This window comes from Orcinus orca, chromosome 11 (genome assembly GCF_937001465.1).
Source record: "Orcinus orca chromosome 11, mOrcOrc1.1, whole genome shotgun sequence".
NCBI classification, from domain to species: domain Eukaryota; kingdom Metazoa; phylum Chordata; class Mammalia; order Artiodactyla; family Delphinidae; genus Orcinus; species Orcinus orca.
The window spans coordinates 54,409,548-54,431,995 of NC_064569.1; the positions used below are offsets into that span (position 1 = coordinate 54,409,548).

A 22,448-nucleotide genomic window follows, 5' to 3' on the forward strand; every position below is an offset into this window, starting at 1 on the left:
GGAGGGTGGGCCTCCAGGTATTTCACTTCACCAGATTATCCTACACAATGAGAATCCTTCCTGTTTTACTGTCATGGCGATGACTTTGTCATGCCTCAGCAGCCAGAGAGAAGCCTGGGAATCCTCCAGACTCCCCTCTCTGGTTCCTGAGATCCCTCATAGTCTCCGATGCGTGCACTGCTTCTTTGTCCTGGAAGCGATTCCTTTTTCGCTTTTGCCTGCAATGCTTCCCAACCCAGACCCCACAGGGCCAGATTCACACCTACTCAGCTCAGAAATCATCCCACCAGGGAGCCCTGGCCACCTAGGCTGCACCTCCCTCAGCCCAGGTGGGCCGATTCCACAGCCCACACTCTTAGCCTCTGGTCTTCATTTGACTCAAAAGCTATGCATTCATTTTAGGATTTGGGTAAGTTTTGCCACAGGGACCTCCACAAAAGTAAACAACATTCACATTCTCCATTCTCTGTGAGAAGGCCCCGTTTCCCAAACTGCTGACGACACTGGCTACTATTATTAAAAACTGTAACAACACCTTGAAGAGAGTAATTAATAAGCTGTTTTAACTGTTTCGTTTTAACTGTTTCAGTCTCCAGATCTTAGACAACTAGTGATACCTTTTTTCTCTCCCCAATTTTTATTGAAAACAGGTTTTTTTCAGGCTTTTTCTTACTGATTTGTATACAGCTCCTTATAGAGTAAGGTCACTAAAATGACGTTTATGGCATAGGTTGCAAATGGTTTTCCCCAGTTTGACACATTACTAATTGTTGTGTGTGATAGTGTCTTGTTCATTTATTGGTTTGCTTGTTAATACTGTCTGTCTTTCCCCACTAGAATAAATTCCATGATACGGAAAAACCTTCATTTATCTTGGTCATGGCCACACCCCTAGCACCTACTACAAGGCATGGCACATAGTAAGTGATCAATAAATCTGTTGAATAAAATACATGAATACCAATGATAGGCCAGACCCTGTGGTGGTGCTGAGGATGTACAGATAAAAGAAACCTCCTTGACTTCACAATGCTCCCAGTCCAGGGGCTGGCTCTAAGCATATACTTAGAACCATGCTTCCAGAGCCGGTAAGATCCTTACACAAAGGGGACTGAGACAGAGGGAAGCAAATTCTAAGGTGCCCCCCCGCCCCATAATCTCTGCCCACTGCTTTTGCAAAATTCTCTACTCTTGAGTGTGAGCTAGACCTAGTGACTGACTTCTCACAGTAGAACACAACAGAAACGATGGGATGCCACTTCCAAGATTAGGTTATAGAAAGATAGACTTCTATCTTGTCCTCTCTGTCTCTCTCAGCACCTTTGCTCTGAGGGGAAGTGAGCAGTCAAGTTGTGAGCTGAGGGGGCAAAGCCAGGGAAGAACCGAGACTTGTGGTCCGACAGGCCACAAGGAACTGGATCCTGTCATCAACCCCATGAATGAGTTTAGAAGCAGATCATCCCTTAGTCAAGCCTTCAGCTGAGACCACAGCTCTGGCCAATAACCTGACTGTAACCTCCCTAGAGATCGTGAACCAGAGGCATCCAGCAAGACCTCACCCTTATTCTTGAGCCATAGACTGAGATGATAAATGTTTGTTGTTTTAAGCCACGAAGTTTGGGGTTAATTTTGTTAATCAGCAGCAGACAACCAACACAGAGACCTAGAGAGTTGATGCATAATTTTCCCAGGTTCATACCTACAGGAAGGTAGTAGTCAGCTGTATCTAGAATTCACATTACTTCCATATTTTTCCATGCAGTTATCTCCCCATGAGAAGGGAACGGAAAAGAAGGAAAGCAGTGAAAGTATTAGGAAAGACACTTGAGAATAAGTGCTCTCTTACCCCCTTTCCCTTTTTCAAGCACATCTAAGAGAAAGCATCAGTCCTACTAAACATTAATGTTTTCTTGCTAGGACTCCAAGAGAGAGAAAAGTCTGCAGTATCTTCAGAGAGTTTCAGTGATGATCGAAGAAGGAAGCACTATATATTTTTCCCACTGCTACCCTTTATTCTTTCCCATCTTGCACCCTTGACATTTTCACTCAGGTTGGCATCCCCACAGAAACAGCTGCAGAACCAGAAATGGAGGGCCCAGGAGGCATCCATGAGTGAGAACAGAAGGATGGTGGGGCAGAAGTCTTATTTCTTTTTATGCCTCAGTAAGTTCTTAGCACAGTACCAACTAGCTAGGCACCTCGTAAACGATTATGAGCTCATTATTTGGCCTCATAGAAGCATGCAAAAGGACTCCACTGGGATCTACTTTTAGAATTACCAGGAAAATAAAATAAAAGTTGCATCTCTAAGTTCTGACCCTCAGCTTTACAGGAACACACATTGTGAGAAAGGCCTAAATCAAGGATACAACAAAAAAATGCAGTTTGACGGAGTGAGAATCTCTCATTAGGACCAAGTGAGAGGATGCTGGTGGAGGCACTTAGCAAACTCAGGTGCTCACGGTTAGAATGAACACCTGAGTTACTGTGAGTTATTATGACTACCGAAGAAAGGCCTGAACAATCACCTCCCATCAGACCAGAATGGGACTCTCTACCACATATATATATTTTTTGATGGTTGCAGCAATGTCCTCAGCTTTAACAGCCAAAAATCAAAAAAACCAAACTTGTTTTTTTTTAGGTAACCTTCTAGACAGCAGTGGCTATATAACAAAGTACTAAGCAGCGAGATGAAGGATGAAATATGTGGTAGAGGTTTTAAGAAAAATATGGATTTCCTGATTTAAAAAAAGGAATAAACTTAAATGACATATGCCCTTATGCTTCATCCTCAGCCCTTTCCCTTTTTGCTTATCTGGAATACAGTTACAATGTCTGCATGCAGCAGCCATCTTGTGACCACAGGAAAAATTTACTTGCTAAGGGTGGTGGGGACGGACAGGAGGAGAAAACAGAGTCCCTGATGGAATTGGTAAGCCACTACTGGCACTGGGCTGCTACTAGTTACTGAACCAGGTTCCTTTTGCCTGATACACAGCAAGCCAAAACACCGAGACACCGAGGTCTGCAGCAAGGAGGGGGTTTATTCACAAGGCAGCCAAGCAAGGAGACAAGGGAAGGTCTCAGAACCGCCTCCCCAAAGGTGAGGGGCTCGGGGTTTTTATGGGATGAGAAATAAAGCAGCAGGGTGGTCCGAGGCATGGGAAGCATGGGGAAAGGTGATTGGAAAAAGGTGTGGTAATCATGGTTCTGCGCAGGCGCCAACTAAGCCTCTGCAGGTTCAAATGGAAGCACTTAGCATGGTAGGCCCTCTGAGGTCAAAAGGTCACCGAGCAGCCACTCGTGCATGCCCAGTTGCAGAGTTGGTGGTCCTAGCCAGTCTCAACCAGCTGAGCTTGAACTAGACACAGTTGACTCCATGTTCTGGGAGAACAGCTGGGGCAAACATCTTGTTTAGGCTGTGTGCTGCTTGGAGGACATGCAAGTCTTTTGTAGGAACAATTAAAGGGACCTTGATGGAAGGCCGGTCAAATGAACTTGACTAATGATTACCCCCAGTTTCACTACCTCCAGACTCCTTGTTATGAGAGCAAGAACCATCATTTTACTTAAACCTTTAAAATCATGGATTAGTTATGCTACTCACAGCTGAATGCAATCATAGCTGGTTTATCTACCCCTATAAAACACAAAATCAACTGTATGTAAAATAATAAAAGTCTGTGTTGAGTTGCAGGTGCCTGGTTTGGTGGTTGAAAGACTCACCATCTAATTAAGTGATCTGCTCATACTCAGGCTCACAGCACATGAGGTTCAAATCTGTGTTACTGCAAAGTGATACATTTCTACATGCAGTTGATCCTTGTGGTCACTTTTGAATGTTAAATCTTCTAACGCTGAGAGTCTGGATTTTACTTAAGTAGAGGTACTATGTCCTACAACTCAGAAAACAGGAGGAATTTTAACTCCATGATCAGAATTTCTCTAAATGGTTTATGATTTTCCAATGACTACAACATTAAGCTCCAGAATACACGTATTTTACCAAATAACTCATCTAATTCAGGACACATGACATCCTTTTAGAGATTCAGTTGACTAGCCCATTCATTGCGTTCATAAGGAAAAAAGTGGGCAAAATATCATTTGAAAGGGCTGCTGACCAAGGGCTGCTGACCAAGTGCTGCTTGAGCGTCCTTTTGAACCTTGGGAGTCTTCACATAGCTCTTAGCCTGTATTTTGGCTGTGCACCCCTCAAAACTGAAATCTTGCTATGTTAACAGCTTTCTAGGGAAGGGATTTCAGTGTTTCTCATAGCTTTTTTTTTTTTTAAATACAGCCGACCTAAGAAATACTTCTGAACAAAAGGGTACAGTTGAGAAATACCTCCTTGACTAACCTTCTTTAAATTCATATTAAATGTTAGCTTATTAAAGGCACTAAGAAGTCTCATAGTAAAAACACCTGTTTATATTTTAGCTCGGCATAGCTCATAGAGCCCTTTTCTTGTACAATGATCACTGCCATAGACCACTTAGAATATCCCTGAAATCTAGAATACCAGTTTTCACAATTCAAATATTCTTCCTTGAATTTTTTCCAGCCTTAAGTTGTTTTGCTCACTATTAGGAAAACTCATTAAAGACAATATTAGAACAGAACTAACCTGCTTTGCAAATTCAGTCACATTAAATAACTTCAACAGATAGCTGGTGGGAAGCAGCCGCATAGCACAGGGAGATCAGCTCGGTGATTTTTGACCACCTGGAGGGATGGGATAGAGAGGGTGGGAGGGAGGGAGACGCAAGAGGGAGGGGATACGGGGATATATGTATATGTATAGCTGATTCACTTTGTCATAAAGCAGAAACTAACACACCATTGTAAAACAATTATACTCCAATAAAGATGTTAAAAAAATAACTTCATTTCCTCTTCACTAACTAAGCATCTCCAAGACTCCTTGTGTTGCAAAAATCCTATGACTTTATTCTTTTCTGGGTAGAGAAGTTTTGTCTAGTTAATGGTATCTCTTTGGATGCTACTTCCAATTGGTTGGACAGACACCACTGTTCTCTCTATCCCAAAGTGGATACGCACTGGGGTAGTAAATCACCTCTTCCTCTCTGCACAAGTATTTGACTCTCCTTATTTCCAGAGCTGATGAAAGCTACATGTGGACTCTATTAACATAGTCTGTAGGACTTTAGAAAAGGTTTGGGGACATGGGGCAGACTTAAGGGTAGAGATCAGCTTACTCTCAATGTCCACTGAAAACACTTTCAAGCAGAAAGGACACAGACTCCTCCACAAATAATACCACCCAGAGTCAGCCTACACAGAGTTGTTAACAAAGCAAAGCAGTTAGTGACATCTTTCTCTTAAAGCTTTTGAAATTGCAAGAGTATCTGTTTCCTAGAGTGGCAGGGTATGCAGTCAAGCCTTTTAAACTAAGTTTGTTGGGTTGGTCTTTCACTTAAACCACACTTTTAGGAAGATTGCTTTTATTTTACTAATTTGACAAAGATTTACTGAGCACCCACCTTTTGCAAAGCACCATGTCAAAAATTCTGAGGGTGTGAGAGATTGTGTTTAAGTCAACCACAAAATTAACTCCCATCCCACTGCCCTTCTTAAGATGCAACTTTAACACTCCTATTGGGAAGAGTGGTCTATAGTCCTTCTTCCTTGCAATTGGATGGGCTTGTGTGACTCTTGTGATCAGAGAATGGTGGAAGTGACACAAACTTCTGAGGCTAGGTCGTAACAGGAGAGACAGCTTCCACCCAGCTCAATGGAATTTTCTCTCAAAGCTTTCAACTGCCCTGTAAGCAGTTTTACTGCCCTGAGCTGCCATGCTAGGAGGAAGCCCAAACTAGCTCATCCGGACAGACGACAAGGAGAAGCCCCGAGACTGCATGAAGTGTGATAGATGCCAGCCAGCCCCCAGCTGCTCCAGTCCCTACTCCCACTGTCCCAGCTCCAGCTGCCATCTGTCTGTAGCTGCATGCTAGACCCTAAACCAGAGCTGCCACACCAAGTGCTCCCCAAATTCCTGACTCATAGAGACCATGTAGTGTAAAGAAATGAATGTCTTAAGCCATCTGAAATCCAGGTGGGAAGACCAACTACACATATAAGGAGAACAAGAGTGAATGAAGGGAGGAGGCAGACCAACAAGGCTAGCAATTAGCTAAATACGGCAACAGACTGACTCATTTTCAAACTGGTGTGGAGAAGCCACTTTCTAATCTCAGACCTGTCACATGCTGTTGATGAGAGTCCCAACAGGGCTTGAACAGCAAAGAGTTGTCAAGGAATTGGGCAATTTTTAAATCCATTTTCTGATTTACAGTCAACGGCAGAAATTCCCACAAGTTTGAAGTAAGGTGTAGCATTTTTATGGGAATAAAAATAAGCATATTCATGAATTATGTTATTTGATCATAAAACCCCAATAGGTTGTCAATTGGTTCCACTTTGCAATTCTGCTAAATCATTTATTTAAAAAAACTAAAAGACGTCTGGCTCAAATTAATCAATTAAACATATGCATGCTTACTCTTGGCAGAGAAGCAATATAGTAAACTGACAGAAAAAACATAGGACATAATCCATGACGTGAAGTGGTTTAAAACTTCATTGGGTATTTTAAACAATCACAGAATCACACGCAAACAGGCACAAATAGTTAGCAACAGTAAGGAAGAAGTGTTAAGTGCACAGTGTTAGATACATTCTAAAAACAGAGTTTAATACATTTCTGTCTTAAAGTTGTCTTTGCTTCAGTCTACCCTTGCCCCAAACCCTTTTTACGGTTCTGACCTAGTCCTGATAGTGAAAATTCAAGCTCCACTAGGTTGGATCTCCCATTTTGTACGCCCTGGTCTTTGTCCTAAAGATGACAATGAAAAACATTTCCTGCACCACCTACTTTGCCTAGACTGTCTTCAAATATCTAGAGTAGGATTTCTCAAAATGTACTTCATAGAACATTGTTACTATAAGATTTCTTGCAAAAAAATTTTGAAATAAGTTCTTCATGTTATATCCTTTACAATGCACATTAATATATTAAAGGCTCTGAGAAGTCCTGTAGTTAAGAAATCTACATAATTTTGACTAATCATGGGTTTCCCAAACTTTTTTGAACACAGAAACTTCCCTTCCTTCCTTGCCCACCTCCTTCTTCCTTCCCTTTTTTTTGGTCATTGTTTCACATAATACTTATCATTTTCAGTACTGCTGCTTAGGGACAAAGAGTGATAAAGTGGAGTGAGTTTTACCCTCTTTTGTTTCTTAACTATATGGCCTTAGCTAACTTTTCTGAGCTGTTCATCTGCAAAAGAGGAATAGGTATAAGAAATTCTACCTTACAGAGTTATTGTGAGGTGATAGATAAGTAACAGCTTTTGTTTCCCTTTCCTTAGAGAATTAACTTTCCCCTTAAAGGTGGGACCAGAATAGACCACCATTGATCCTTGTACCTAATATTGAACCAATCACAAACTCTGCTCTTTTGTAGGGATGCTGGACCCAAAAGAAAATAAAACTTGGCCAAAATTTTTTCCTTGCTAGAGTCCTCTGGCTTAGACCCTGGCAATCCTGGAAAGCTTGGAAAGGCAGAAGCATGTGGTGATTAAGCCCTTAGCATCTTAGATCCAGACTGCCTGGGTTCAAATCCCATTTCCACCATTTATTAGCTGCATGGCCTAGGGAAGTTACTTAACTCTCTGTGTCCCAGTTTCTCCATCTGTAGAATGGGAACAATAGTAGTAGCTACATCATAGGATTGTTATGAATGTTAAATAATTAATACTTTGAATAGGGTCTAGAATGACATGTTAATTATTACAGGCTTATAAATACAGAAGTAGGTATAAAATTGAACTGGCTCCATTTTAGATCTAAAATAGCCAAATAGTTGAGGCAAAATTTTGGTATTATACTGTGCTTTCTGTTTGGAACTATGTCAGTTTTCCACTTTGCTAGCTTGACCCTGACTTCAGGAATGACACTGCCACTATGATCTTCTTGAATCATCTATAACTTCTTTGTCATGCTCTTTCAGGCTCTCAAGCCTTGAGAGGTCCAAAAAAATTAGATAAATTTTTCTATATTAACTCTGACAGACTCTGTTAACCCCCAATAGGACAAGTTGACATCCTTCTAATGCATAATGATTGGGTTGAATAAGGAAATTTGGCTGAAGTGGTTGTCATCATGGATGTGCAGGCATAAGAAGTTGGTAGGGTGCAAAATGGGCAACATGAAAATTTCACAAGGTTGACATAAGGGCAAAGCTCAGCATGTGGAATGAGCTGGAAAATGCTCTTAGCACAGTGGTGATTAATATCTGCTCAAGAACCTGAACTTTGTTGCTGTAAACAAGACCAGATAATTACATGTTCATTCTAAGAGCAACTTTGAGATGAAAATTGAGGCATTTGTCAAAGGGAACAGGAAAGTGACTTGTACTAAACCGAAACACAGACCTTTAGTCTTAACATCTGATAGCTTTGGCCCTTGTCAGGAAAGATTTGTTACTTTAGGTAATGATTATAATTAGCATTCTCATCCATGAAGGCTCTTATCCTCTCATTTTCTAGAGGAGAATGCTGAAAGGAATGTGATATGTACAAATAATCTTTGGGAGGGACATACATTTTTCCACTCTTTTGGGATGTATTTACTGTTCCCTTTACCTCAATAGTTTATCCAAGGTGAAAGGAACTTTGGGGTCATAGAGTCACAGGCAAATAAAGTGACCACCCTCCAGCACTGCAGCAGACATTTTCCCCCCACTGCTGACTCACAAGCAGGTGAGCAAGCAAACAAACAGAGGAAGTGTCAAACCCAATTTGTTTATGGTTACAGCCTCCCTGTGGTGGCTGGTTGCCCCCTATCTGCTCCTAAAGGTAAAATATTTTTTCAGGGAAGCAGGTCATCAGAATTACCAAGGTTGAAAGGAATTCTTTTAATCCAAAATTTGATTTTTCTCTGATCCTTTTTGAGTTGCATATACAAATACAGAGGCTGATGTGAAAACGGCGATGTAAATAAAAACACAAAAAAGCTGACTCATTTTCAAGTCAAATTTCGTTTTCATTCTTCAGGGTTAATATACTGTCCCTTTTCATCTTTCTTTTCATTCCCATCCTTTTAGATTAAGTGAAAGTTAGCACCAAATCAATGACATAACTGACTTTCATCCTGGTCAAATGGTCAGCAGGGGATTATCTCTGATAATATCGTTGACATTATCACAGAAGCACACCTGAGTGGCTTGTGCTATGGTGCATGTCGTTAAAGAGACCACGCCCAAGCTCCTCTTCTGTCTGCTGTCTGCCAAGCACTAGATTTTGTGCTGCATGGGTGCTATGAAGGGGTCTAGGATGAGATTCCTAACTGTGATCAATTAAAGAAGATAAATAGCATTCTCAGTTTTAAATAGTGCATCCAGGCCCTGAAGTAGATGTCCCTCTAAAGTCATACATAGTAATGGGCAAATGACCTATATGGACAATAATTACTATTAAAGTAGAAGGTGAAAGTAAGTCCTTCTGTCTGAATTTTCCAGATGATTTAGAAAGTCGAATTTGAGCGGGTTCAATAGGAAGGTAAGGGGCAGCTTTTATGGCAGGGAGAAGTGGGCAGTGGGCAAGCATGCGGTGTTTTGTCAAGAAAGTGAAACTGTTCCACTGGGCCAGAGGTTTAGTGGAAAGGTGGTCAGGGATAAGACAGGAAAGTGGGCTGCGATCGGATCGTGGAGGCCTTCACATTTCCAACAGAAGCATTTGGGTATCTAATTTCAGATACTGGGCAGCCACTGAAAGCTTATTAATACTGCAAAATGAGGGCAGGATGGTTTGCCGTCAAACCTACTGTAAGAATGAAACAAGGATTTTCAATTATTCAGTTTGATCACGGATGGGAATTCGATTGCTCCCGGGTATGGACGCTCAAGGCAAATTTGCAAGGCTCCTTCCAGCCTGGCAGGCACGGGGAAGGAGCAGCTGTGACAGAGGGTTGGGTGCACACAGACCGGGCTTCTAGTTACTTCTCAGCTACCTTCCTGCTGTTCGACTTTGGGCATTTCCTTAACTCCTCTGAGACTTGGTTTTCTCATCTGTAAACTCCTAGTGTTGTTAGAAATGCTATGAGTTTCTGGATCATAGTTTGTACTCAATGAATGACAGCTGTTTTTACTTTTATTGTGATTATTACCATCAGCAGTCGTCTCATACACAAGCTTAAAAATTGTGGCTGGATCAATTCTGATTAACCGTCAGTGGGTTTTTTGGCCCAAAAATGCTTATTAAAAATGACTTTGTTGGGCTTCCCTGGTGGCACAGTGGTTGAGAGTCCGCCTGCCGATGCAGGGTACACGGGTTTGTGCCCCGGTCCGGGAAGATCCCACATGCCGCGGAGCGGCTGGGCCCGTGAGCCATGGCCGCTGAGCCTGCGTGTCGGGAGCCTGTGCTCCGCAACGGGAGAGGCCACAACAGTGAGAGGCCTGCGTACCGCAAAAAAAAAAAAAAAAAAAAAAAAAAGTCGCACTGGAAAGTTTCCTAGTAATTCCATTCATCTTGAATGTTAATAATTAATCCATCAGGAAACTTCCTCGACTGTAACTGTGTCAAAACTGAACACCTCTTTGAGCATATGGCCCACAAAATAATGGCAGTGGGGTTGGAAATAAACTAGTTAAATTTGGTTAGAAAATGAATCTGATGTGTTTACCAAATCTGGCAAGATTTTAGGTATTGTTAAAGGATAGGAAGTGTGTAGTTTTAAGGAACTGAAATGGGCATTCCTTTCCTAATTCTACATAGTATTTGTTAATTGATAAACTGATGAAATCTCAGACTGAAAGTTCACTCACTATGTAATTAATAGGAGTGTTTATTATTGATGCACTAAAACGACTTATTCAGTTCCATTTATAGAAGGATAAAATAATCAGCAGGCTTGAGATCAATAAAAGGCGAGTTTTGAGCGTTATATTTACAACCTGAGAAACAAATAACTCTCCATCCCTGAACATTCTCCCACTGAATTAGAAACAACCTGTTTCAGGTTATTGAGTGCCTGTGTGGAAAAAATTCTAAGCTATGGAAACAATTTCTCCTTGTGGAATTTCCCTAGTGGCACCCAGGTGGGCCTCCTCCCCTATGTAAATACTTTGGGATGTCACAGAAGCAACCAGTACCAAAGCCTATGGAAGATTTGCTAGTTAGAAACGAACACCTTGTTTTGAATCCAGCCACCCTCTCCCAGACACAGCTGAGTCTGAAAATAGCAGCTGAAAGAGCCTCCTCTTCAATTTGGCCCCAACCCTGTCCAGACGGAGGACTCCTCTGTTTCCACTAGAATGAGCCAGGAACAAAAACTCCATCCATCTGAGAATGCTTGGAATAATTCCAGCGTTAGGGAAGACAAAAAGAAAAAAACTCATGGTTTCGCTGATAAGATCTAGGTTTAAGGATGGGAAATGGTATCCACCACCTCTACGTGTCCCTCAAGCACCAAATACTTGCTAAGACACAAAGCACACCCACCCCAAGTCCTCAAATGGCACATGTGGTTAGAACATCTGCCACAGGGGAGAATTTCTCAGTTAAGCTAAAGGAAAACCACTGTGCCCCAATTCTCAGATGATGGCAATGAGGCTTTAAATGATAGAATTGATCACATTTGCATTAATATTTAGAAGATGAACTGCTAATTTTTGCCACAAATGGCATGGCATTTAGGAATCTGGTTGAGAATAAAGTAACCAGCGGTAATTTATTATCCATGTTATTAAGATAATATGTTCAATATGTGATATATTAGCTTACTTCTCCAGAACTGATCTCGATGGTGTGGAGGAGAGCCAAGCAAATAAACAAGAAGCCATCCAAGTGATGCCTGAGCAACTGAAATATATGTCGCAAGCTGCATGCTCTCCTATGCTCTGAACTCATGGGAGAGGGTCTCAGGGCACCCCTCAGGATATATTTACTTTTGTTTTAGACAGAATTCTATTAGCAAACTGGAAGCAGATGATTGCAAAGAGAAAAAGGATGTTTTCAGGGTCACACAACTGAAAGCAAGGAGTGATAGAGAACCTGACAATGATAGAGGAAACCGATCAAAATGGCTGGCAGGAAAAATAACTCAACACTTTCAGTGTGGGGACGTTCTGTTTAGGGCAAAATAAGAACAGTTCAGCAAAACACAAGATTTGGTGTTCACATTAATAACCCTCTGATTCCAGGAAATATGATATCTTTGTGAGGTAGACAACGGATTGGACAAGTAGTTCCAACAGAAAAGGATAAATTATGTTAAATTCCATCATCTTGAAAATTCACTTTCATGCAATGCAAAATTAGTCTGATTAGTGCAGATTAGTCTGCACAGATACCAGAGAAGCAGTGGAGTATCATAGTTAACAGTGGATACAGTTGCCAGACTGCCTGGGTTCATATCCTAGGCATGCCACCTAGTATCTGTGTGACTTTGGGCAACTCAACCTCCCTGAATCTGTTCCTTGGCTGTAAAATGGGTAGTGGCAAGGATTTAACGAGTTCATGTGTGTAAAGCATGAGAAGAATGCCTGGCACATAGTAAGCGCTGGGTAAGCATTCTCTGGAAAGAAATTCACATTTACCAGGTACCTACTGTGTGCCAGGTACTGGGTGGGGGCAGACAGCTTTATAAGCTGTTACTACATGAAGTGGGACACCAGATTCTAGCCTTAAATATTCCTCAAGTCCAAAGTAATTGGCAATAAAGAATGATCAATTCTAGGAAAAGCCAACGTGGCCTATCACATCTAGCATTCATTTAACCTGATTCTGCTATAGTAACACACTTGGGTTTCTTAACCTTTTACATCCATTTAATTTAGCTGCTATTCTACCTCTGTGAAATGGTGTCTTAACTTCATTTTGCATGTATATTCATCATCTTTTCTGCAATGATTTCAGCTCAGTTACTATTTTAGACCTCATGGATCCAATTATCTGGGAATATGAGGATAGGCATTACAACTATTTGCAAGGTAAAAAACAGTACTGAAAAAGTTCTGGGTCCCTAATAGGGTCAAGAAGAAATGTGCAGCCATTTCTAGGCAAAAGCACAGGAAATCTGCCTTCTGAAATAGGTCTCACAAATTGAATGGGTATTAAGTGCTAGAAGCACAAAAGTGACATTTGAGTATCAAAAGCTATTTTCAGTATCTACAAAATGCCTGACCACTGTTCTTTGAAACTGTCCAGATAATGAAAACCAAGGAAAAGACTCAGAAAGTCACACATCGGAGGAGGCAAAGAAAGCATGATGACTAAATGTCAATATAGTGCCCTGGACTGGATCCTGGAATAGAGAAAGGTTATTTAAAAAAAGGTGCAATTTGAATACGGGTTGGAGTTTCATTAGTAGTAATCTACAAATGTGAACCTCTTTGTTTTGATAACTGTTTTATCGTAATGTAAGATGTTGGCATTGGGGGAAAATGGGTGAAGGGTATACAGGAAAATTATTCTAAAATAAAGTTTATTTTAAAAATATTTTCAGATCTGAGAGGCTGAGCAGTGAGAATAGCTTGGGGTCTTATCAGAAGGTTAGATTTGAATCTTGCTTCCACCACCATCCAGTAAGATGGCTTGAGATAAGTTGGTGGAATGTTTTTGTTTGTTTGTTTTTGCGGTACGCAGGCCTCTCACTGTTGTGGCCTCTCCTGCTGCGGAGCACAGGCTCCGGACGCGCAGGCTCAACGGCCATGGCTCACAGGCCCAGCCGCTCCGCGGCATGCGGGATCCTCCCGGACCAGGGCACGAACCCGCGTTCCCTGCATCAGCAGGTGGACTCCCAACCACCGCGCCACCAGGGAAGCCCTGGTGGAATGTTTTGAACCTTGGTATAGACTCATAAAACAGTGATGAAAATAATTACCTTACACAGTATTATTGAAAAAGCAAATGAAAACTCACAAACCCATAAAGGTACCATTAACTGCAAGTGTTTCAAACCTTCTTTGAATGGCAACTTCAATTCAAACTTAAAACTAGTTAGTGAATTGACACATGTATTTTTACTTTGAAAAATGATCAGTAAATGATTTGGGATGCCTTCAATAGAGAAAAATTAAGTCAGATATTGATCTCACTAGCAAGCTTATATTTTCACCATTTCCCCCCCTTCAAACATAGCATTGATTTGACAAGCTACTGTTCCTAGGAAATCTTTTGCACTGACTCTGGCATGAGTATCCCCGTGTGTGAATAGAGACTTAAAAACAAGAGCGAGCTCAATAAAAATTGGTGGATTTAGTGTGCTGTTTTGTGGCCATCTGATTCTAATTGACGGTGAGCCAAAATCGGGTAGAGGCAAAGCATCGCTGTGGAAGTTTTGAGGAAATCTTTGGAGAGAACAGGCAGTGGGGCGAGCCTTGGTGGAATTACCCTTTCCTTCTCACAGAGCCAAGGCTAACAAGTGGTTAAGGGCACAGGTTTTTGATTGACTCCCCAGATTTGAAGTCAAGCTCTGACTCTTGCACTTTAGAGCCTGGGCAGGTGACTTAACCTCTGTGTGTCTTGTTCACAGAGAATTAATAAGGGCATGATCCTATTTGTTTTACAAGACTCCTCTGGAAGCAGTTTAAGGGATCAGTTAGAGCAAAGCAAGATGGGGGAAACCAGTGCAATTGTAAGGAGGGATGATGAGGACCTGGGCTGTAACGGAGGGCCAGGAGAGCTGGGATGAGGAGTCTGCCATGGGGAACAAGAAGGGGGTAGACTGTAGGGGAGGTGGATGTCAGGAGGTACAGGGATCAGGGGGAGGAAGGAATCTAGGTGGACTCTTAGGTTTCTAGAGAGGGGGATTTGGCCCATTAACTAAGATAGGGAATCTTGGAAGAGTAGGGAAAAGTAATGCTTACGGCTTGAGAAATTCATGAGAAAAGATCTTTCTGGCACAAGAGCTTATATTTTATATGAGTTAACAGGAGCTTGGAGACAAAGTAGAAGATAGAACTAGCATTCTTAAGCTCTACCATTCACTAGCTGAGCGACTAAAGGGGCAAGTAACTTAACCTCTGCCTCCATTTTCTCATTTATAACATGGCAATAATCATCAAAATAGCTGAGCTGCTGTATAAGAACTAAGGATACTGCATACAAAGAACTAGCTCCGCCCAACTAATTGTAAATCCTCAATCCATGGCGGCTATTTAACTCTAATGACACATAGCTGTGGCAACTTGCAGCTAAAATAAGTAACTTGCCCAAAGATATGTAGCCAGAGAAGCCCAAGGTGGTACTTGAACCCAGAACTGCCTCTTCCCATTTAGTACACAGATTCAGAGAGAGAGAGCTGTACCCACACGGATCTCAGTGGGCTGCAGCTTCACAAGCTGCACAAGAACATGAAGACCCTCCACCCCCCAACGCTTTCCACTCCGAAATTCCAGCGGCAGTCATAGCCTTTGCCCGAGGGTCTCAGGAAGGTCGAATTCACAGTGGAGAGTCATAGAAGTGCATGAGAGTTGAGGAAGTCTACACAGGAAGCTTAGGCCTTCATCATGAGAGGTAGAAGTTTAAGACAGACAAGAGGAAAACGCATTTATAGGCTGAGCAGAAAGTAGGAATAACAGAGAGAAAAGATAAGTGAAGGCCCCAGTCTGAAGGAAGCAGGCTGGGATGCGACAGGAAGAGAGGAGAGCCACCTCTTCCACGGAGGGCTGGAAGGAGGTGAGGACAGGAGCACAGGCCCTTGTATGCTGGAGCAGCGCTTAGGAGATAAATGTCTAAAAATTCTCTAATTTCTCAGTAAAGCTGGAGGCTCGTTTTACCTGACGCAGAGCAAGGCAGATGCTGAGACGCCGAGGTCTGTGGCAAAGAGCTTATTCACGAGGCAGCCAAGCGAGGAAAACGGAGAAACTCTCAGAGCAACCTCGCCAGAGGTGCGGGGCTTGGGGTATTTATGGGATGAGGAATGACGCCACAGGGCGCTCCAAGGCGTGGGGGGCGTGGGGAAGGTGATTGGAAAAAGGTGCAGTAATCGTGGTTCTGCGCAGGCGCAACTAAGCTCCAGGCCTCTGCATCATGTAGGCGCTTAGCACCACCTGAGGGTGGAGTTTCAGCCCTCTGACGTCAAAATGTCACTGAGCAGACACTCGTGCATGTGCAGTTGGGGGATAGATGGTCCTATCCAGTCTTAACCAGCTCATCTCCAGCTAGACACAGCTGACTCCACGTTCTTGGAAAACAGCTGGGGCAAACATCTTGTTGGCTACTTGCTGCTTGGAGGACATGCAAGTCTTTTGTAGCAACAATTAAAAGGACTTGATTAGTGAAGGCAGGTGAAATGAACTTGACTGATGATTACCCACGGTTTCAAAAGGGTCCAAATTGAGTGCATTACTTAAAGGTCTGAAATAACCATTGGGAGACAGGGAAAGGAAGTTTAACCAGAACTTGTACAAGGATATAAAAGCTTGTATAAGGATATAAAAGCTTGAGATTCAGGGACTTGCCCGGTGACACAGTGGTTAAGAATCCGCCTGCCAATGCAGGGGACACTGGTTCGAGCCCTGGTCCGGGAAGATCCCACATGCTGCAAAGCAATTAAGCCCGTGTGCCACAACTACTGAGCCTGTGCTCTAGAGCCTGCGAGCCACAACTACTGAAGCCCGTGCTCCTAGAGCCTGTGCTCTGCGACAAGAGAAGCCACGGCAATGAGGAGCCTGCGCACCACAAAGAAGAGTAGCCCCCACTCGCCGCAACTAGAGAAGGCCCGCACGCAGCAACAGACCCAGTGCAGCCAAAAAAAAAAAAAGGAATATAGAGCCCAAAATTAAACCCATACACTTTAAAAAAAAACAAAAAAACAGCTGAGATTCAAAGACCAAGTTTGTACAGGCCTCAGCCAGCACTGCTGCATGACTTCCTCCAGGGTTGTTGAGCACCTGTCTGAGAAATCAGCAGAGAAGGCCAAGTCCTCACTGTGGTTTGTGGTATTTCTAAAAAATATGTATGATCTAAAAAACTTAATGATCCATAAACTAAAATCCACCCATTTTGTGGGTGATTCACCCTGTAGACAGTTTGGAGCAGTTCCCTGATGCAAGGGCAACATTTGCACCATTCTGTACATAAGTGAAATCTAGAAGAGTCTCTATTATGTGTCTTTGGCTTCTAATAATCATTCTCCTCTTCCAAATTAAAATGCAGCTGAATTTATAATTATATCCCTGTCCAAAACATGTATTCCTTTATTAAGAGAATTGAGTTATCTCAGAAGAGAATATTGATTACATTGAGATTTGAGTAATAAAAAATTCTTGCCAGAACGTATCTAAAGTGAGCTCCAGAACTAGGTCACTGTCACTCATGAGAAAGCCCTGAGAAACCAAGAAAAAGAAAAATGTGAGTTCAGCTCAAGGGTCAAGAAGCCAGGGCCGAGGAGGCATCCTTCAGTGGGAGAGATTAGCGATTGACAGCTGCCTCTAGAGAAAGTGGAGAACATGCAGGGCTCACAATATTGGGTAGGTTAAGGGGAAAAAATGTATGAAAAAATTGTGAAAGGAAGTCTGTGCAACTGAATGAGGTGTTCAAACAGATGACTGATGCGAAAAAAATTAGGAGGTTGGGGGGCAGAGTGTGTGCTTGTCGCTTCCATTCCTTTTCTCTCTGTGCCTCTAAGTTGTTCCCTGCGTGGACCCTGCCACTACTTAACCAGCTTGTTAAGCCTCTTTCTTTGATTCCCCAGTCATGCCAGTTTCTCTCATTTCCACTGCATTTTAGCCGGAATACACAAAATCTCCACGTCTACTCATTACTCCACACAGCTCTGTAAAGGCAAGAAGCATCTTGGAAGTGTTTGCATTTAAATGGGCTGTAGGCAGGCAGGGTTCCCCCGCTTCTGATCCCAGAGGACTGAGGGAAGAGGAGGCGGCGGGCTTATCTTTTCCCTTTTTTTTTAATTTAGCAAACCTGCTTGGCTACCAGCAAGGAGCTGACAGCCTGCATACTGTCATCGTTTAATCTTAAGACTAAAATTCAATTTTCCTTTCTCAGGATCAGAATGGGGAACAGGGGGGAATAAAACACCCCAAAGACACAAGGTGACCTGTCTCAGTGGGGTGACCCAGCACATGCGCCACTAATGATGCCCGTCTGTCAGCTGGGCCCCAGGAGCCAGAGACTGAGGGGGAGACCAGCCCTAACAGATGGTGGCGGGTTTGCTGATTATAGAGCTCAGTTGGACCAAGGCTCTATTTCATTCCCTGCATCAAGGTCCCTTCTGAACAGGGGCTGTTTACTTAAAACATACTCATTCCTGTTTCTGTCCATCAGATCCCTAGGATAAAAATGAACATGGGCAGCTGTTGGATTTCTGCTGCTAACTATTCAGTTCTGCTTTGTGTTAAGGAAATAATCCATTTTACCCCATAATTATTCATTATAGGTGAGAAATCAAATCGGAAGTGGACGCTAGGGAAAGAAATTCAAACAGGCATCACTTTTGGTTAATGCTATTTCTCTGCAGGGGAAATTCAGACTTTTGTTATTACTTGGCTAAAAAAAGAAACGGCAGCCAAATTTAGCAAGCTGGTGTTTTTGAGCACAAAAGAATGTCAACTGAGGAGCTCGGTTCTTGCTCTGCCTTCTGCTTAAGAAATCTCAGCTTTCCTTACAGGAGTCACGAAAAAGTAGCTTCAGGATGTTATGCTCCCAAAGTTACTGAGAGTCACACCCAATCACATACAAACATTAAGACTAGAGGAGGGGGCTTCCCTGGTGGCGCAGTGGTTGAGAGTCCGCCTGCCGATGCAGGGGACACGGGCTCGTGCCCCGGTCCGGGAGGATCCCACGTGCCGCGGGGCGGCTGGGCCCGTGAGCCGTGGCCGCTGAGCCTGCGCGTCCCGAGCCTGTGCTCTGCAACGGGAGAGGCCACAACAGTGAGAGGCCCGCGTATCGCAAAAAAAAAAAAAAAAAAAAAAAAGACTAGAGGAGGCAAATGCCCAGTGGTCCCTGGACAGAAGGGTCAGAAGGAAGAGAAGCAGCACTTTAAAAAGATCCCAACCCTCTGCTACTGGAAACCTCGAGAAGGGAGACTGTTTCTCCAGGCGGCAGCTGTGAATTACAACGTGCCCAAGAACTTCCTCGGACCCCTGCAGACCAGGTCTCATGCTGTTTGGAAAAGTGACAGGGGTTCTATTTTCACACCCAGCCGTTGCATCATGACTTGGTAGGCAAGAAGTCGTGGAGGTTTCTTGAGCTCCCCAGCACGGACTTATTTAAAACTCCTGTGGCCAGGGCTGCATGTGGAGGCTGATGGAGGAGGGCGGTGTAGCAGGTGTTCTCGGCAGACACATATTCTGGAACAAGTCCTGTGAGGTATGGTCTGAGACATAGCCTCATTATCCAAGGCGAGGCTGTGTAATCCTGTTGGCCAGCTGTCTTGGAAGCCTCATATGGCTGCCCCTGTTTGACACAGCCTTAGAAAAACAGCCCCTCCATTTTTAATGATTGCAGGAGGAGAGGCACGAGTAAGGAAGCAGCTGCCGTCCAACTTCCTTTCCTAATTATCGTCTAGGGTAAGGTCTGGTAGATTACAAATGCTCAGTAAAATAGCGTGGTTTAGAGAAGAGAACACTGGAGAGGGAATCTGAAATTTGTATTTTGTTCTTGGTTCTGACACTAACTGGGAAACTTTGGAAGAGTTACCTCTGTGGACTTCAGTTTCTGCAATGACAAAATAAGAGGATTGCAATTGACAATGTCTACTGGGTCCTGGGGTCAGTTCACCTTTTCTGAGTCTTTGATTGATCAATAACAGCAGATTAGGAGTTAATAATCCATCCCCAAGCACTATGGATTCAGTTAAGAATTAATGGGTCAGGAATCTGTAATTCTGATGATCTGCCCAGATTGGTGAACGATAAACTAGCTGTCCATTAGGATGAGATGGTCCCATATCTCCTGGGAATACAGTGTACATTCTTTCCCAATGCAACTGCAGATGGAAAGCAGTGGAAATTCCTCTTTTCTCTCAGCATCAATAGTATAACAAGGACCTAGCTAGCACTGTCCAATAGAACATTCTGTAAGGATGGAAATGTTCAATAGCTGCGCTGTCAGTACAGTAATTACTTTCCGAAAGTGTTCACTGATCACTTAAGTTGCAGCTAATGTGACTAAGAAACTGAATTTATAACTTCATTTCATTTTAATTAATTTAAATTTAAATAACCACATGTGACTAGTAGCTACCTTAATGTATAGTACAAATTCTACCATATTCTACTGCAATAAACTAACAAATGGTGTGCTGAGGTGAAATGAAAAAAAGGCCTTTATTCTACTCCCATTTCTACATTTCTGGGTAGAATGGGGCAAGGGACAAGGTCTGTGACTCAGTTTCCTCTTCTCTCAAACTGCAATGGTAATATGTACTTCACAGTACTGTTCAGTAGATTTAGTTACATTAGGTATGCGAAGCACCTTTGAGAACCATAAAATGCTATATAAATGCAAGGTATTATAAGGGGCAATTCACTGTTGAAAGATGATCTTGTTTCAGTACAAAACAAAATGATGTCTGAGAACATGTAGCTAAACATGAGGAAAGGTTGGTAAGACCAGACGTGAGAGGTTGAAAATAAGGAGGAGAAACTAAAAAGGCAATGCCAAAGAAGGCAGAGTAGAAGGGAGGGGATGGGGATTGGGGGGATGGGAAAGTCAGGACGTGTGGTGGTGAGGGGGTGAAGAGGGGGTGGTGGACCTTATTTCGGGGAAACTTTTCAGGGTTGAGAGTTATTCATGATGACAGGAGCATGGACAGATATCAGTTCTGAGCAGCAGTAGACAGGAAGATCATTCAGTTGAATTCGGACACTTTTCACCCCACTTATATGACTGACTTAGAGAAAGGTGTCTGGGGGGATTTGAGCAGTGGGCAGATAGGCCAGGAGAACTTATGCTGTAGAATATGTTCAACAGTAATGTGGATGGCTCAGGATAAAAAGGAGTCAACCACATTGGATTGTTTGGGGTGAGACTATAAACTTCTTTATATTTCAAGTGAGTCTGGAATAAAAGCATACACTCTAGTAGAGACCAGGGAAGAATTGTTTGATAAAGAGATGCTGCAGTCCTGTCAGAATCAGACAGTGTAGCACGTGGCTACGAAGACAGTTTGGTTGGAAAAGCGTGATCTTGGGTTGGGCTTGGCATCACGGCCCAGCCCCTCAGGGCAGAAGGAATGAAGAAGGATGTGAGTGGGACAATATGAGTTAAAAAACATGCTGGGATCCCCTAGCACCTTCAAAAAATGGCAGTTTGATATCCATCTCTTTGACTTTTTTCTGTCCTTTTACCTCAGTCCCTAAAAAGGATTAGTTCTGGAAATGCCTGGGTTCAAATCCAATCACTATCATGTAATAGCTGTGATCTGGGGCTAGAAACAAACTCTCAAAGCCACACCTTCCTCATTATGAGACCACAACAGTACCTGCCTCGGAGGAGTATGTGAGATAATTTATATACAAACTAGCTCAGTCTCTGGGCACTCAGAAAACACTCAAATTTGTAATTCTTATTAAATATCATATTATGATATCTCAGACTTCCAAGCAGATCATTGAAAAAGAAATAGACTTTCACTGAATGAAATCAGACATGACAACTAGACACACTGCTTTCTACAGATCGATACTTTTCATTTTATTTTGGGAAGCATAGTCGATTAAAGTTAACTACTGGTTTCATTCATTCATTCAATCAATTCATTTTTTCCCTCAACTTTTAAATGAGGGATCTGTTTTTTTTTTAACAGCCTTATTGAGGTATAATTTATATATTGTAAAAGTTACCCGTTTTAATGGATAATTCATTCATTTTAACTAATATTACTATATGCTGCCAAGCCCACGCCCTGTCCTAGGCACTGGGGAATACTATGGTGAATAATATGAATGAGGTCTCTGCTTCTAAAGAGCTTCCAGTCTAGCAGGAAAGAGAGATAATAGACAAAGTATATAACCTAAGGGCTAGGAAGGAATAGAGTAGGGTAAGACAATAGTGACAGGCTGCCCCATTTTAGATAGGGTGTCCAGGAACATTCTAAGGAGGTAATATTTGAATAAAGTAAAGTAGTGAACCATACAAATATCTGGGGGAAGAGTATTCTAGGCAGGAAGTAGCAAGTGCAAAGGCCCTGGGGCAGAAGCATGCTTATGCTCCCTCTGTTTGAGGAAAATCTAGGCCATCAGCGTCACTGAAGCAGGACGAATGGCCAGGGGAAACAAGAGAGAAAATACTCAAGATGGAGAGAAGCCAGGAGCCACGTCATACAAAGTCTTGGTTTCCGAAGTAAGGCTTATGAATTTTGTTCTAGGTGAGATGGGAAGCCATTGAAAGGATTTGAGCAGGGAAATGATACAATCAGGTTTATATTTTAAAAGAGGCTTTCAAATAGTTGTTTGAAGA

At 42.6% G+C, this 22,448-nt stretch overlaps 1 protein-coding gene across 1 annotated transcript in view; it reads left to right on the plus strand.

Moving 5' to 3' along the window:
• The first annotated feature begins 1,073 nt into the window (after nt 1-1,073).
• The window catches only part of LOC117197504 (NADH dehydrogenase [ubiquinone] 1 beta subcomplex subunit 3-like), a 131,151-nt gene continuing 109,776 nt past the window's right edge, over nt 1,074-22,448 (plus strand). The window contains exons 1-2 of the mRNA XM_033409578.2: nt 1,074-1,088; nt 2,051-2,112. Of these exons, the coding sequence (XP_033265469.2) occupies nt 1,074-1,088; nt 2,051-2,112 (77 nt within the window). The remainder of the gene's footprint in view (nt 1,089-2,050; nt 2,113-22,448) is intronic.